General features: G+C 51.4%; 4 protein-coding genes across 4 annotated transcripts; 3 read left to right on the plus strand and 1 right to left on the minus strand.

The window, feature by feature from the left end:
• Nucleotides 1-6,492: 6,492 nt before the first annotated feature.
• On the plus strand, nucleotides 6,493-7,374 carry CDEST_02084 (uncharacterized protein). Its single transcript, XM_062918243.1, has one exon. The coding sequence runs from the start codon at nucleotides 6,543-6,545 to the stop codon at nucleotides 7,371-7,373; it is 831 nt and encodes a 276-aa protein (XP_062774294.1). The 5' UTR covers nucleotides 6,493-6,542; the 3' UTR covers nucleotide 7,374.
• Nucleotide 7,375: 1 nt separating this feature from the next.
• On the minus strand, nucleotides 7,376-10,491 carry CDEST_02085 (Putative peptidase S8/S53 domain, peptidase S8, subtilisin, Ser-active; the record flags this gene model as incomplete). The annotated part of the gene is made up of 4 exons (XM_062918244.1): nucleotides 7,376-8,058; nucleotides 8,122-8,461; nucleotides 8,514-9,473; nucleotides 9,524-10,491. 4 exons carry the CDS (start codon nucleotides 10,489-10,491, stop codon nucleotides 7,477-7,479), a joined length of 2,850 nt encoding a protein of 949 aa, XP_062774295.1. The 3' UTR covers nucleotides 7,376-7,476.
• A 231-nt stretch (nucleotides 10,492-10,722) lies between these two features.
• CDEST_02086 (Putative NACHT nucleoside triphosphatase) lies at nucleotides 10,723-13,382 on the plus strand (the record flags this gene model as incomplete). The annotated part of the gene is made up of 4 exons (XM_062918245.1): nucleotides 10,723-11,069; nucleotides 11,124-11,883; nucleotides 11,935-13,272; nucleotides 13,370-13,382. Exons 1-4 carry the CDS (start codon nucleotides 10,796-10,798, stop codon nucleotides 13,380-13,382), a joined length of 2,385 nt encoding a protein of 794 aa, XP_062774296.1. The 5' UTR covers nucleotides 10,723-10,795.
• Nucleotides 13,383-14,808: 1,426 nt separating this feature from the next.
• CDEST_02087 (Putative WD40/YVTN repeat-like-containing domain superfamily) lies at nucleotides 14,809-16,151 on the plus strand (the record flags this gene model as incomplete). Its single annotated transcript, XM_062918246.1, has 2 exons — nucleotides 14,809-14,846; nucleotides 14,903-16,151. 2 exons carry the CDS (start codon nucleotides 14,809-14,811, stop codon nucleotides 16,146-16,148), a joined length of 1,284 nt encoding a protein of 427 aa, XP_062774297.1. The 3' UTR covers nucleotides 16,149-16,151.
• Between the last annotated feature and the right edge of the window lie 722 nt (nucleotides 16,152-16,873).

Raw genomic sequence — 16,873 nt, forward strand, 5'->3', positions numbered from 1 at the left:
TTGCAAACGGTCTAAGTGTAAGGAAGGCAGCCCTGGAGTATGGTGTCCCAAGGTCTACCCTTCAGCATCGACTTCAAGGCACACAGACAAGGTCAACAGCATTTTCTGACCTCCAGAGGCTCTCAGCAGGCCAGGAGGCTAAGCTGGCTGAATGGGTGCGAATCCAGCATGCCCTTGGGCTCCCTCCAACCCATCAGCAAGTGAAGCAATTCGCAGAGCGAATCCTCCATGCCATGGGTGACACCCAACCTATAGGAAGGGGCTGGATCCAGGCCTTTATAAGGAGAAATCCATCAGTCAAGGTCCAGAGAAGTCGCCCTATTGATTCTAGACGTGTTAATGGGGCATCTACTGAGGTCATCAGGGACTGGTTCAAGCATCTCGCTATACCAGAGATCATCAGCATCAAACCAACCAACAGATACAACATGGATGAGACTGGTATCCTTGAGGGCCAAGGATCTAATGGGCTGGTGCTGGGGATGTCTGAGACCAAGTCTGTCCGCAAGAAACAGCCTGGATCAAGGGCATGGGTGTCTATCATCGAGTGTATCTCAGCCTTGGGCCACAGACTTCATCCCCTTATTATATATAAGGGTAAAGCAGTCCAGCAGCAGTGGTTTCCTCTGGATCTTGGCCCTTATGAAGGCTGGCAGTTCACAGCAACAGAAAATGGATGGACTACAGATGCTACTGCAGTTGAATGGCTGCAGAAGGTCTTCATCCCCCAGACTATGCCCCAGGGCAAGGAGGACAAGAAGGAGGCCAGACTATTGATCCTGGATGGGCATGGGAGTCATACAACGACTGAATTTATGTGGTTATGTTATATAAACAACATCCATCTATTATTCTTACCGCCACACACCTCCCATGTCCTCCAGCCACTTGATCAGTCAGTCTTTGGCCCTTTGAAGGCAGCCTATAGGAAAGAGCTTGGATACCTTAGTCATTGGAATGACTCTACTATTGTAGGCAAGAGGAACTTCTTAGGTTGTTATTATAAGGCTGCCCTGGCAGGGATGACGATCCATAACATCAGAAGTGGCTGGAAAAACACTGGATTATGGCCTGTCTCTATGGCTAAGCCCCTTATGAGCCCTTTGCTGCTCCCATCAACACCAATACCATCAGCATCATCTCATCAGGTCAGCAAAGGGCAGTCTAGAGGCAAGGAAGCTGAGGGATGGGCTTCTGCGTCGTCTGCAGTAGTATGGTCGACGCCAAGGAAGGCAAATGATCTGGCTGGCCAGCTGAAGCTATTCACAGAGCTGGATAAGGATGCCAGTACTCAACGCCTCCTGTTTATGAAGGTGAAAAAAGGCTTCAGCGAGCAGGCCTATGAGCTGGCAACTACTCAGCAGAAGCTGGAGCTTCTGCAGGCCCAAGTTACCAATACTGCAGTGAGAAAAAGGAAGGCAGTTCAGCTGGATCCAAACACTAAGTTCGCCAACATCAAGGACATCCAGGAGGCGCAAATGAAGGCTGGTGAAAAAGAGGATAATGCAGCTGAATCCAGCGACTCTGATTTACCTAGTGAAGCTGGCAGCTGTATTGTAGTGGCATCTAGATAGGGGCAGTAATCAATTGAACACACTGGTGTTGGTGGAAATACCCTCATTTTTGGGTGGCCCATATGTGGGGGTGGCCCAAAAGTGGGTGCACGACGTTATCCCCAACACATGGAATCGCTTTATCAGAGCTTTCTGCGACGAAGCTTCAAGGAACAGTTCAGTATGTGCAGTTTTGATAAACTTTGTACCATCAACCAACCATCTGGACTCCGAACAGCCACTCTTGGAAGCGGAGATCTGTTTCAGTTCGCAGTGTCGAACGGACGGCACGACCTGAGGAACATCTCTAGCTACAAGCTTTGGGGACCTTTCGAGGAAGACAGTTCTCAATCTTCCACCGCTTCTTCTCTAGGCATTCAGTCGGCGTTATGACAATCCGGATTTAGGGGGGGTGGCAGCGGTATCAGACCTGGCAGTGTAGACTCTTAGGATAACATGCTATGCACCTGGACTCTGACATGATGGCGGTTGATGTTGTCCCAATACGCTCTGAGCTGTCAAGAGACGGTGAATCGGAGTACCCAAGATTGAAATTACTCCCCAGCCGACCTCATTCGGATGCCGAAGATGTGGTTTTGCAAGACGGTTTCCCTTGCCAACTTGATACAGAGCCGCTATAAGCGCACGAAATGTTCATTGCCTTAAATCATCAGGACCAACCCAAGACAACATTGGCTTCTCATTCTTCCGAGTACTTTCAAGTGTTAAACCTGATGGCAACTGGCGGGGGATGCGCGCACGCACTCCTGGCCAGGACAGGGCTGAGAGAGTCTAATCTTCAAACTGGTCATCAGCGGATTCGGTGGAAGAATGCGAGCTCCTGCACCTGTGTTCCTCGTTTCGCCATGGCAAAGAAACGTTGCTGATTTTGCATGATGGTGGATCGATGGCACTGATCTGGGCTTCACTGCATGGACACGAGGCGTGGCGCGGCTCTTGGAGAAGGAGGCGGACATCAACACTTGCATTTACCTTAGACAACCCCCTAGAAGATCCCTAACCAAACCCGAGGGGCAAGGATGAGATAGACCAGGGGCTCTATCCGAGTTGTGTTCCTTGGCTCACCTACTGCCTCGCCCCTGCTCTCCCACGAGTGACTGCGGTCTACCTCACCGCAGACGAGCCTTCGGCCGCTTTCGACCCGAGGCCTCCAGCCCCAGTTTCGCTGTGGCGCTGGCTCCTACATCATGCGTAGTGTGCACAAGCACTCGAAGTACCACCCACCGGCAGCACAGCCGCAGGAACCTGACTGAGGTGTTCGTTGCGGAGGGTCCTGCGAGCCTCCCCAACGCGATTGATTCTGCTGTAGTCGGTGGTGCTGTCACGGGGTATCTCTGTCTGTGGCGGCTCGAAATTTGACTTGAGGCACTTAATGGTGTCTAGGTCCTTGCCTGCCGTCCATTAGATAAGGAAATGCCCGTCCCCAGCCAGCAGGCCAAGAACACAGTTGATGGAGGACGAGCGTCATCGCGTCTCCACCACGACTATCAGCACCATTTGGACATTAACCTTCGTTGCTGGCCAGTCGAGACCGAATCTTGACTCACAGAGCTCAATAAGCCAGTCTCTGGAGCACAGCCGGTCTATCCTTCGTCTTCTCCTGCCGGTCAAACACTACTCTCGGCGCAAACACAAGGGCTTGTTCCATGCGCAGCGGAACAATCATGGAGAACACTTCCAAAATCAGGTCCTTGCCTCTGAGTGTCAAAGCCTGGATCGCATCCTCTTCTTCAGCCACCGTAATCGTATAAGAGTGCGACAGGATCTGAAACCGCTGGGTATCCAGACAATCACAGTGATAAACCCCTATATTCAATCCGTAACTCGATCAGGGAAAAGGACAAGTCTCTTCACTTTTCTCTCTTAACAGCCGCCTGCGATCCCGAATCGCAAACCTCCATTCTTTGGCTACTTTATAGACAAGCAGAGACACCAGCAGGAAAAGAAGAGCCCCGGCAAAAGCCATTATTGCAACACTAAACCCAAGCGCGAATACCGACAGAGCCCGGTGCTCCTAGACAGCGCCAAAAAGACAGAAGGATGGGGAAGGCTGATGTTCATGGACGCTTGTAGGAGGCCCAGGTTGGCATGGAGTATCTCCTTGACTATCAGGTTAACTGGAAGGCTTACCATCAGAGTGAGATTAGTCTAGTGACCGATCCAGCATCTCAGGAAGCTTCCCAGGCTTCTCATTGTTGCCCTAGATGTCGCCATTGTCAGCCAGGAAATCCCCAAGTCTTTGCTCTTGATGAAGCGTACGAGCTTCATCTTCGAAGCTCTGTTGAGCTGGCGTGGCAGGAGCCTTGCCCTCAGTCAACAACAAGGGGCTCACACTGGCGACAATATCGTCATGACTCTGGCTGCCGTTGTACGAGACTGGGGTATTGCAGACCGGCTCGGCGCATTGATATCGGACAACGCCTTCAACAATGAAAGCTGCGGATAAGCGCTGTTTGCCCACGTTAACCCTGTCCTTGCAAGCGAAGAAGACGACTCTCACCGGCGTATTCGCTGCTACGGTGACATCCTCAACCTTGCTGGCAGGGCCCTCTTGTATGGATATGACAGCGAGAGCATTGAAAAAGAGTTACAAGCGTTCGAGTTCAATGGCAATGTGAGCAAAGACCTGGCCCTCTGGCTTAAGAAGGGGCCTGTTGGCAAGCTCCACAATCTCGTCAAGTGGGTGAAGGCATCTCCATAGCGCAGCGAATACTTCAAACGAACAATTCCTGAGGCTGTCGATGAAAGTGACGAGTATCTAATCCACGAAGCAACAGCCTTTGAGCTGCAGCTAAAACTTGATAACGATACGCGATGGAACTCCACGTACCTCATGATTAAGCGCGCCATCATGAAGCAGAGCCAGATACAGACCTTTCTCGCGAAGAACCAGCAAGACCCCGATTACAGCAAACGCATTCCGGAAGAAGATGTACTGACGTTTGAGAATTGGCGTCTGCTTGTTGAGCTGCAGGATATTCTTACCCCACTGTACCAGCAAACGCTTCGCACGCAAGGCTGGGCCGAGAAGGGGTCGCATGGTACTCTCTGAGAGATGATGGGCGGCGAGGTGTACCTCCTGGAGAATATGGAGATGTAGAAGACATTCTTACTCCTCTCTACACAGCAGCAATCATCCTATACCCAGGCTTCGAATTCTCGTGGTTGAAAAGGCACTGGACTGATGGGCTGATACACTGGGTTCGCGAGGCTCACGAGTCTGCACGGGTATACTGGAAGAGATGGTACCAGAAGGATGACCCTTCATCACTGGAAAAGAGTCAGGCACTCGAGATACAAGCTGCAGTTGGCTCCAGGGCTGGCAGCGAATTTTATGACTGGATGAATACCTGCTATTAGAACGAACCGTTGACTAAGTTGGAGATCGATCGGTATATTGCAGCGAAAGCAGTGAAGGTTACTGATTCAGCTGCTTGGTGGCTCTTGCAACAATCCAAAAGTCAGTCAATTCGCTTTTGAAGTCTTTGCTATACGTGTAATGGCTGCAGACTGCGAGAGAGCTTTCAGCCTTGCAAAGCTGACGCTCTTAACCTAGATGCTCTCAATGTCGCCAGCCACGCTTGAACGTCTCCAGTGTCTTAGAAACTGGCTCCGTCGGGGCGCAATTTCCCTTGTATCAGCCTTACCGCCGCCTTTGGAGATGGCGATTGAGTCGAGGGGATATATAACGCCTCTAGAGACCAATATCTAGGTTGGCGGCTGCAGGGGAGCGGCGGGAAGACCGGGCACTTTAAGAGTTTGAGGTTATAATTAAGTATTGAATCGAGCCAAACAAACCAAACAAAGCGTCTGAGATGAGTCAAACAAGCAAATTGGTCGCTCGGAGAGCATCAAAAAAATGTAAAAAAAATTTAAGACCATTGAATTTGATTCGTTTGCTTTGACGGCAGCGCTGCTTCACAGGATCATCATCCTTTGCGAGAGAATCAGAGCTTCCAGACAGAGTCCTACAAGATGTCTTGGGTGCTTCTCGAATCAAAACCCACATGTGCAAGTGAAGCAGAGGAAGGCTGGATGTATCTTGGAGCTGTGGAATTGGGCGAGACAATCAGGCTCTAAGTGTAAATAGCAAACTCCCGAGAGACTGCTATTGTTGAGAAGTTGGGGACGTAGGCCTCTCGGGTTGCTGGTTCTTTTGCTTAAACCCTGCAGAACGGATTCAAGAAAAATGAGCGAGAGGCGGAAGTCAGACTTTCAAGGAGAAGGACATTCATTCCCAATGAGTCCTAGCACTGCGTATCTGTTAGCACCTCTTCACGGGGCTGCAGGTTAGCCAGGCTATATCCGTATCTGTATCGACAATAATCTAGAAGATGGAGGGATGAAATGAAGGATCGGAGCAAGAAGAAGAAAAGAAAAACAGCAGGTTCATGGGGAAAGGGGAGGAGGGGAGTGTGGTCAGCGCGCCGGAGCCATCCCACAGCCAATCACAAGGGCAACCCTTTGGGAAGATGCTGACTGGCAATCTTCCCTGTCTACGGATAGACATGTACCAACAGCTTGGCAACAGCCGACATCCGGCCTGGTCTTGGTCTTGTCTACATTTTCTTCGCCCTTCCATGTCGCCCTTCCCCTCCCCAGTGGGTGAAGTCCGCTCACTGGTGTGAGGGTGGTCTTCCATTTGTTTGGTAAGGTTCCACTACTGCGACCCAACCTCAGAGTAGAACGGCCGGACGTGTTGCCACGTCACTGAGCAGTACTAGTGAGACAATACATATTTGTTCCAATGATGCTCAATCTAGTGCGCACTGTGTTTGATGTATTTTGCACTGCGGCACCTTTCTGCATGAGCCAAGAATGTCCCAGATGCAGTCAGCTTCCAGCTTTGATAACGGTTTTCCGGAGATAAATACTCAACCCAGGTACGTCCCGCAATGTATGCCTCTCTGTCGCCAAATTGCATGGTACTTTTCGCTGCCTTCTTTTGTTTCTTCACTTTAGCCGAAAATGGTGAAGACTTATATACTCGCTCCTAACTGGACTACGGCCCCGCCGCCGGATGGGCCCATCAAACTTGGCCATCTCCTGGATGATCTGACAGAATTTGTACCTGTCAATCGCCGCGGGATTGTCGACATACCCACAGAGCTTCTCAACAAGGTTGACATCAAAGAAGGATTCCAATCAACCCGCAGCAGACTCGTGTCGGGCGAGCTTGGCTTGTTTGCCAAGGTGATTGGGCTTGTTGGTGTCGGCGCAGGGGCTGGCATTTACTACAAAAAGGACAGCAACGACATACTCTCTTGCAAGACACTGGAAACCATGACATTCGATCCCACGGCAGAATACATCGCGGAAAGCATGGAGCTGCCTGAAGTTGCCAGATACATGAAGGGCTGTCAGTTTCGAGAGCCTCTGTATATGATAACCGGGTTCAAGATAGGTCGGGGTGGCAGTTTGCAGAGTAGCAACAGTCAGAACAGAAATCTGAAGCTGATTGGTGGCCTCAATCCGCCCGGAAGCCCCATCAATATCGAGGGCAACGTTGGATTTGTCAGAGAAGAGACAGAGAGCGAAGCTTGGGAAGGATCTACTGACTTCGTCGTAGCCTTTCGCGTCAGGAAGATTTGGTATCAGAAGTGGGACATCAGGAACAAAGCTCACAACAAGAACGTGATAATGCAGGGTGGGGCACAGTCTGAGACGGTTCCGGACATGAATCTTCAGACTAGTGAGAACGTTCAGGGGGAAGAAATATCACAGGAAGTGGAGCTGATGACGGGCCAAAATGATGATGGCGAGGAAGGGGCGAGTTGGATTCTTCCTATTCCTGCCTAGAGTCAGGTTGCTTCCAATATCATCCGCTCCTTGAAACCCAAGTCTGCCCTAATGTTGAAGTTTCTTTGCGACTACATTCAATCTATTTCTCGGCAACGATGAGCTATCTGTCGTATTTCAAAGCTTCAGAAATTCTAAAGGCAATGACATCCTCTCTTTCGCCCTCTTCTAGAGTCCATATCCTTCTCCACGGGCTGACATAGTAAAAGTCTCCCCTCTTTTCCGACATGGCTACCAGAAGGCTCATCATACCCACGCGAGTAGATGCCTTTTTTCGATGCCTTTCTTGCAATAGTGGACAGTTCCAAATGTACTGCAACACGTTGGCAGCGAAGCCAGCGACTATTGGTGTGGCATATGATGTACCATGCAAGTACACACCGTCCTCCCAGACCGATTCAATCCCCTCTCCAAGTGTAGTGAAGTTCTCGCGATCGGCCTTAGGGGAAGGATTGAAGCCGCTAGCAATACCGTCTCCATCAGACGAATGTACACAAAGGACTTTGTCCATTCTTGCAGGGAAGGCTCTCCGTTGGTTTCCTCCGTAGTTGGATGCCGCAGCAAATATAATAATGTTGTCGTTTTCTGCTTGTCCAATTGCTTTCTCAATCTCGTAGCAATCTTCAGACATGCCAAAAGACATACTGATGATGTCAACCTCGGACGTTCGTGCCCACTCAATGGCCTATATAACAGATTAGTTTCACAACTCGAAGACGACGGCATCAGTGGCAACAAGAATGCATACCTCAGCAATCTGAATTTTGTTTGCCTCCTCTTTGGTTTGTGAGATCTGTGCTATGTAGAGATCCGCCTCAGGAGCTACTCTCAACACCAGAGCCGCCACGTTGGTGCCGTGGCCGAATTCGTCCAAACCAGATCTGCCAATGAATGATTTGATCTTTCTGAAGGGAGAGTCTCCATTTCGTCTTTTCATAGTCTTGCATACGCCGCGGATGAAAAGGTTTGACTCGTCGACGCCGGTGTCTAGGATCGCAATACGGATCCTTCTTTTCCTAGGCAGGTTCTTGATATGAGCTTCGTAAAAGTCCTTTACTAGGCACATGAATTTATCGGCTGACGTAGCCCTTATCCGAGTTAGTCTTGCAGCTTTGAATTACACAAGTTCATGAAGCTTACTTTTCATCTGTGCTCTTAATGCAGTCGTTTCCGCCGTCGAACAGCTGGCTAAGAGACTGGGCGGAAGCATCATTGGCGATGTCAGTTACCAATACAGAATTTTCATGAAGTAGCCTCTGAGAGTTGCTGCTTCTCGGGAACGTAGTCTGCCTCAGGAGACTGCGAGAGACCTTCCATTCTTTCGGGAAATTCGGGTCAAACTCGGGATTCTGCTTGCGCTCGTTGCCGAGGAACCTTGTTCTGCTGTTCTCAAGGTTTTCTATGACGGATGTAAGGACTCCCAGGATCTGAAGTTCTTCATCAAGCCCTTCACCGTCGTCCGATTCTTCGTCATAATCGTCATCTCGATTGGCTTGAAGACACTCTTCTATCGCCTCAACATACCCAAACGGCACGATTGCCCTTATCTCTTCCTTTGGATCATCTATGATTGCCCAGAGTGCCACGTCTGCTCGGGGATAATCACTGAGTTCGGATTCTTCAAGAATCCTCCCTAAAGCAATCTCGATAAGTAGTTTCCCAAAGGCAATGAGAAGTGAGAACTTTCTGATGCCTGTCGACTCAGAGTCTGTGTAATGTGTCTGTTGAGACAATGAGTAAGGCACGTAGGGGTTGTATGCCTGGCTGACTGCGCCCTTGTCTTGGTTGAAGAGAAAAAGAATGTCTTGAGAAGTCCACTCAGTACGAATTCCGCCATGGTACATCCGAGAGAGGCTACAAGAAAGGTTCAGCGCCAACGTAATCTTGTGATAAGTGTGTAAATTTTGATTGTCGTCGCGGAGTATGGTGTCCAGCGATAATGTTGGAAGCACTTGCGGCAATCTGATGCGTCTGGCAGCAGAGGGATCTCGGACGATCCCGTCGTCATGTATCACGATTTTGAGAGTCATTCCATCCTGGAGAGAGCCATGGATCACCTTGCAAATGTTCCTGACTTGCTTCAAATTCGAATTTCGGGGACTTTGATGCAACAGTTAAAATTGGCCTCACCCGGGAAAGGGGATGCTTACAGTTCGGAAATCACCTCACATGTTGTTTCCTGCCACTTGTCTAGGTTGGGACAACATGAAATGAAAACTTTGTGCTCGATTTCGTCGCTCTTCAAGGCAGCCCTTCCAGGATGGCGAACTTGGATCTTTGCGACATGCGTAGATGTGCACCCCGATGTGTTCATGTTTCTTGTCAATGACTCCCACAGGCTCGTGAAACAATTCTGGGAGCTACTCGTCGTCTGTGATTCCGTGTTGAACAGTTTTTTGCGGGTTACTGAAGGGGCGCGGTTGGGTTTCGGATCAGCCCGTGTTGTCTGCAAGTCATTGCTGTCGTTGAACTCGCTGACAATTCGATTTGCCTCTTCAGCCTCTTTGGCTGTGCTCGGAAGACGGAGGAATGCTGATTGATGGGGCATGTCCTCCGGTTTCGGCGATATTCGTCTTGACAGAGCCTCTAGTTTTGGAAATCTAGATGACTTGGGAATTGACCCTACCGATGAGTGACATTGTGTTTCCTCCGTCCCGCTCTTGACCTCTTGTGACAGACTTTGATCAGCCCCGTCATCAGAAATACGGAGCGGTCTTTCCGCGAGAATCTCTTCGCGGACCAAGTTCTCGAATAGACCAAGCAGACGATTGAGCCTCTTTGCAAAGTATCTGAAGCTTTCGGGTGTGAAGTCGCTTTCTGATGGTAGGTATACAGGTATGGCATCGACCCCATACCTGAAGAGGCAGAGGGCATTGTGCACATCAAAACTCGAGATTTTCCCGGACTGCTTGTCGTCGACCAGCTGCTTTGCGATTAAATGTGCGATTCTTGGTCTGATATCGGCTAGAAGCCTCAAGTCGTCAAATTCGAGTCGACTCATACTGCCTCCAGCTAGTTCTACTGGTAGGTTGGCGTGTGCAGAGTGTTGCTGCCGTGCGAAATTGAGGACATTGAGACTGCGAGAGGGGCAAATTATCCGACATGATGGTCGAGTCATGCCGCCGCTAGAGGTAGAGAGCCTCGCTTCTTATTGGGCTCATTTGGTTACGTGCTGACCCAGGTCAGGCTCTATTTCTGCCGCCACTTGAGTGATTTTCTGTGCAGAGGGTACTTTTGGCACGGTGTTGAATCGTGGAAGCACACAGTGGCGTGCCACTGCCGTCCGCACCATATCTTACTTGGTGCAGAAATTCCCCGTCCATCAGCCGTGTCGCCACCACCCCGAACCCTTCAAGAACAGTGTGTTGGGATTGAGCAGTGAGCAGATCTCCGTATTACACAGGCTCATTCTTGTTACAGCTATGGCTTCTGCCAAGAGTGAGAAACGGGAGATTTACGCCCTCGCTCTTGCGTGCGAAGACCTCTTCTTAAAATGCTATGCCACACCGCATTTTCTGCCCTCCGTGGCAGGCGAGACGGCAGAAATTCAACACGAGAGATTTCGCATCTGGAGCTCCTACCTGGGTGTCTTCGCAAGCTACAAAGCGTCTCTTGACAAAAGACTCGAGTACTGCGACGACATACACAATCTTGTGATACAGTTGCTCGAGTTAATGCGAAAAAATCTCGAGTTTGGTATGTCTGCATACTGAACCTCCTGAGATTGTCTCATTAACGAGTCATTTGCAGTTACTTCTCGTTTCGCTGCTCATTCGATGCAAAACATATCAATTTCGTCAGCTCTCAAGGACAATCAAGAGCTGCAGGGAACTCTTTCAGAGGCTCTTAACGCTGTGGAGGCTACTATCACCAGGCTTAACAAGCTTGGTTCTGCTATTCGAAGGCAGTCTGCTACGGGCATCGAAAATCGGGTGCAAGCGTTCACCGAAAAGCATGGGGATAATGATTACACGGAATTCGCCCGACAGATCGTCCAGTTCAGATACAAAACCATATCGCCCTCCTTGAAAGAACATTTAGCTTCGTCCATGGCAGCACGTCGTCAGCGCCTAAGATACCTCCGTCGACACCAAATGAAGATGGAAAGTCAGGCAATGAAGGAGGAAAAGGAGCCCGGGACTTTGACGGACACGAACAAGACGTCTTCTCCGGCCTTGAGGCTCAATGAAGGAATTGCCGGTGCAACACCTACCTCAACTCCTGCCAGACAGGTTTGGTCAAAGAACGTCGGTTTACGGACGGCGACTATACCTGCTGCGTCTGAGACAAACGCAACGAGCTTCAAGCCAACTCAGTCTGTAATGGCTCGTATCCGGAAAGCCAGTACCGGATCCATTGTATCCTCTTCAAAAGAAAGCACGACGTTCATGGCAGAGGGCTTGGACGACTATCCGGAGCCTCCTAAGACACACGACGGACAGGCGCGAAGACCCTGTCCTTTCTGTTTTCAACCTCTCAAAGCCTCGGATTTAAAGACCAGACACTGGAAGTAAGGTCACCAGCGCGATTCTTTTCATTGCGCAAGCTAAATCAATCCCAGACGACACGTTAACCAAGATATCAAGGCATTTATCTGCCTTTCCGCCAAGTGCAACGAGCCACCATTTGAGACATTTGATCTATGGGCCAAACACATGCGAGATTCACACTCAAACAAGTGGCCGCAACTTGTTCACAAGCCGGTGTCTTGGAGGTGTGACGTCGACCATCCGAAAGATATGCCGGCTTTTGAGTTCGATGACGAAAATGCATTCAAAGAGCATTTGAAAGCCTACCACGGCAACTACAGTGCTGCAGTACAGAATTCCATTTTCCGAATCAGCAGAGTTCAGAGACGGAGACCGCCGAAAACCTGTCTTCTGTGCAGTTACGATGTCTCTGCGCTTGACTCTGACCAGCTCAATAATTCTTCCCCGGCAGATATGCCTCCAGCTACAAAAAGGCCTGGCGATTTTGAAGAACTGGACAAGCTAGCGAAGCACATCGCCAATCATCTCTGGCGCCTGGCATTCGACAGCGCAAATAATCTTGATGTAGAATCACAGGACGATGTCTCACTAGGGAGCGTACTTACCTCAAACGGGAAGCAACAAAGCAGCCCGGGATCACAGCAGCGCCTACCTAGCGGTCTTGAAATTCTATCCCAATTGTCCACGGACTTGTCCGATAACTTCCCTAGGCATGAAAGTAGCAATTCAATCCCGACGTTTGACAAAGACTGGTCTAAGGCCGAATACGATTTCTTGCAGTCTCTCGATATTGAGCTTGATGACCTCTCGATATTACCAAACTGGGACGATGAGCAGTATACCTTCAAACAAAGAATGCAATTCGGAAGTCAAAAAGGCCTCGATCAGCAACAGCCACCAGCTCCCTCTGATGTAATTTTAGAACACTTTTTAGCCTGTCAAAACCTAGCAAATATCGTTAACTTCCAGCAAACCGCCGATCAATGCCTCGCCCACCTGCGCGTCACCGACCCGCGCCACGACAAGAAGCGCATTCAGGACACTAAGGGCGGCTTACTCAAGGACGCCTACGTCTGGGTGCTCGACAATCCCGACTTCTGCCAATGGCGCAACGACCAGCACCAGCGGCTGCTTTGGGTCAAGGGCGACCCCGGCAAGGGCAAGACCATGCTCCTCTGCGGCATCATCGACGAGCTGGAAGCAACACGCCCTCAGGGCCCTCAGGGGACGCTCTTGTCCTACTTCTTCTGCCAAGCTACCGACGAGCGACTCAACACTGCGACGGCTGTACTGCGCGGCTTGATCTTCATGCTTCTCGACCAAGACCCGTCACTTGTTTCGCACATGAAGAAGAAGTACGATGTGGCCGGGAAGGCACTTTTCGAAGACGTGAATGCATGGCAGGCGATGTCGAAGATCTTTATGGACATGCTCCGCGACTCGAAGCTGCAAGGCGTCTGTCTCCTTGTCGATGCATTAGACGAGTGCTCAACGGGCCTTGAACAGCTACTCGACCTGATTGCAGAAACGTCGCAGTCAACCGGTGCGAAATGGCTCGTCTCAAGCCGCAACTGGCTGCAGATCGAAGAACGGCTACGCACCGTAGCGCAGAGGTTATCACTGGAGGTCAACGCGAAGTCAGTCTCAACAGCCGTAGACAGCTATATCGCGTTCAAGATAGCACGGCTTAGCCAACTGAAGGGCTACCGAGACGATACCGCCAGCGAAGTACGTCAGTATTTAGTATCCAATGCGGACGGCACATTTCTCTGGGTTGCATTAGTCTGCCAAGAACTCGAGAAGACACACCGGCGGAAGGCTTCCCAGAAGATAAAGTCCTTCCCACGAGGACTTGATGCTTTCTATGAACGGATGATGCAACAAATTGATGGAGAAGAGGACATAGAGCTCTGTAGGCAGATCCTTGCTCTCGTGGCGACGGCCTATCGCCCACCTTCACTCGCCGAGTCCGCCACACTCATCGAAGAGTGCCGTGATCTGGCGGACGATCACGAGTCCCTCCAGGAGATTATCAGCCTCTGCGGCTCGTTTCTCACCGTTCGCGAGGACACGGTCTACTTTGTGCACCAGTCAGCCAAGGACTTCCTGCTGAACAAGAAATACACGGCATTCAGTCAGATTCTCCCGTCCGGCATCGCGCACCAGCACCGCATCATCTTCTCGAGGTCTCTGGACGCGTTATTCAGCACGCTCAGACGCAACATCTATACGCTGCGCTCCCCTGGCGTCCGCATACAGGATGTGTCACCACCTGACCCCGATCCTTTGGCCTCTCTGAGGTATTCCTGTACACACTGGGTCGACCACCTCGAGCACTCGAATACTGCAGAAAGCCCGGCGTGCGGCGATGTGCAGGACAACGCCAGGGTTCACACTTTCCTTAAAAGGCACTATCTCCACTGGTTAGAGGCTCAGAGTCTTTTGCAAGGCATGCCACAAGCAGTGGTAGCAATTCAGAAACTGGAAACGTTAGTTGTAAGTCTGACAACACTTCTGTGTTTTAGAATACCATCTGACATTTTTACAGGCAGGCACAGGAGGAACACAACTTGAAGAACTCGTCCGAGATGCCCTTCGGTTTATCCTATCTCACAAACAATGTGTAGAAAGGTTCCCGCTGCAACTTTACATAGCTGCTCTGTTGTTTAGTCCTACCCACAGCGTAGTGAGACGACTTTTCCAAGCAGAAGCACCAGCCTGGATTACTGTAATGACAGGGATAGACGCAAACTGGAACGCATGTCTGCAGACGCTGGAGGGCCATGGCAACTCGGTCGAGTCGGTGGCCTTCTCGCCGGATGGGCGCCAGCTTGCATCGGCCTCGGAAGACACCACCATCAAGCTCTGGGACGCGGCCACAGGCCAGTGTCAGCAGACGCTGGAGGGCCACAGCAGCAGGGTCACGTCGGTGGCCTTCTCGCCGGATGGGCGCCAGCTGGCCTCGGCCTCCTACGACAGCACCGTCAAGCTCTGGGACACGGCCACAGGCCAGTGCCAGCAGACGCTGAAGGGCCACAGCGGCCCGGTCAACTCGGTGGCCTTCTCGCCGGATGGGCGCCAGATTGCATCAGCCTCCATCGACAACACCGTCAAGGTCTGGGACGCGGCCACCGGCCAGTGTCAGCAGACGCTGGAGGGCCACAGCGGCCCGGTCAGGTCCGTGGCCTTCTCGCCGGATGGGCGTCAGCTGGCCTCGGTCTCCTACGACAGCACCGTCAAGCTCTGGGACACGGCCACAGGCCAGTGCCAGCAGACGCTGAAGGGCCACAGCGGCCCGGTCAACTCGGTGGCCTTCTCGCCGGATGGGCGCCAGATTGCATCAGCCTCCATCGACAACACCGTCAAGGTCTGGGACGCGGCCACCGGCCAGTGTCAGCAGACGCTGGAGGGCCACAGCGGCCCGGTCAGGTCCGTGGCCTTCTCGCCGGATGGGCGTCAGCTGGCCTCGGTCTCCTACGACAGCACCGTCAAGCTCTGGGACACGGCCACAGGCCAGTGCCAGCAGACGCTGAAGGGCCACAGCGGCCCGGTCAACTCGGTGGCCTTCTCGCCGGATGGGCGCCAGATTGCATCAGCCTCCATCGACAACACCGTCAAGGTCTGGGACGCGGCCACCGGCCAGTGCCTGCGAACGACGGAGGGCCACAGCGGCAAGGTCAACTCGGTGGCCTTCTCGCCGGATGGGCGCCAGATTGCATCAGCCTCCATCGACAACACCGTCAAGGTCTGGGACGCGGCCGCCGGCCAGTGCCAGCAGACGATGGAGGGCCACAGCGATGGGGTCACGTCGGTGGCCTTCTCGCCGGATGGGCACCAGATTGCATCAGCCTCCATCGACAACACCGTCAAGGTCTGGGACGCGGCCACCGGCCAGTGCCAGCAGACGATGGAGGGCCACAGCGATGGGGTCACGTCGGTGGCCTTCTCGCCGGATGGGCACCAGATTGCATCAGCCTCGGACGACAACACCGTCAAGGTCTGGGACGCGGCCACCGGCCAGTGCCAGCAGACGCTGCAGGGCCACCGCAGCCTGGAAAACGTGTTCGAGGTGACGATCCAGAAACAAAGTCAAGAGCCTGGTGAGCGGCATCATGTGCTCTCACAGCACGGCGTATGGATTGCGAATAACTCTCACAACATACTTTGGTTACCTCCGGAATACCGAGCGGCATGTCACGCGGTGGAAGGATCGAGAATAGCTGTTGGATGTCAGTCGGGCCGTGTATTCTTTTTGAAGTTTGCGTTAGAGAGTTATTCGCTGTAAATCTTATGGCTACCTGTCTTTCTACTAGCTACTAAGTCATTAATGCTACTCTCAGCATTATCTATGTGTCTTATTGCTAATGCGTAACACAGGAAGGGCGGGGAGAAGCTTTCATTTATCGCTCACGAGAAGAGTCACAGCATGGTCTAGATTATTGTAGCATTCCTGTCCTTGTAAGAGGCTGCAAAACTGTAAACAAGAAAGCTGCTGCTAGTAGTCACGTATGCCGCAACAGCTTTGTTGTTGCGCCCCCTCATTATCACACCAGCTTTAGCTAGTGGGATAATAAATGTGGTTTTGTTGCCTAGACTAATCTGGTGGACCTTCAGTAGATGTACGTACACGAGTGGCATCAATCCCTTGTAGGGCAATCCTGGCTTGACTGTGCTTTTTGGCGAGTAATGACTGTGTCGGGTCAATTTCAATTGAACAAGTGTATACCAGGTTCTCAAAAAGAGCTGATTGTCGATTGAGATATCGCCCAACTGGAGGTGCGTTACGATGCCTTTGAGAATCCTGATTGCACTGCTAGCAGTTGTAAGTCACTTTTGCGCCGTCATCACACCAGCATGGTCTCAAGAAGGCTTTTAAAAGTTCTCAGCTAACATGATAAGCAGATGTAGTAAAGAAACTGCTGTCAATCTGTAACCCAATCAAGGAGAAAGACAGGTTCCTTTGCTTTTCTCTCTCAAAAGCCGCCTGCGGTCCCGAATCGCAAACCTCCA

The sequence above is a fragment of the Colletotrichum destructivum genome, chromosome 1, assembly GCF_034447905.1.
Source record: "Colletotrichum destructivum chromosome 1, complete sequence".
In the NCBI taxonomy this organism is placed as follows: domain Eukaryota; kingdom Fungi; phylum Ascomycota; class Sordariomycetes; order Glomerellales; family Glomerellaceae; genus Colletotrichum; species Colletotrichum destructivum.

What these genes read in the sequence shown, in the direction of transcription:
- CDEST_02084 (XM_062918243.1), top strand. Translation starts at nt 6,543, where the DNA reads ATGGTGAAGACTTATATACTCGCTCCTAACTGGACTACGGCCCCGCCG.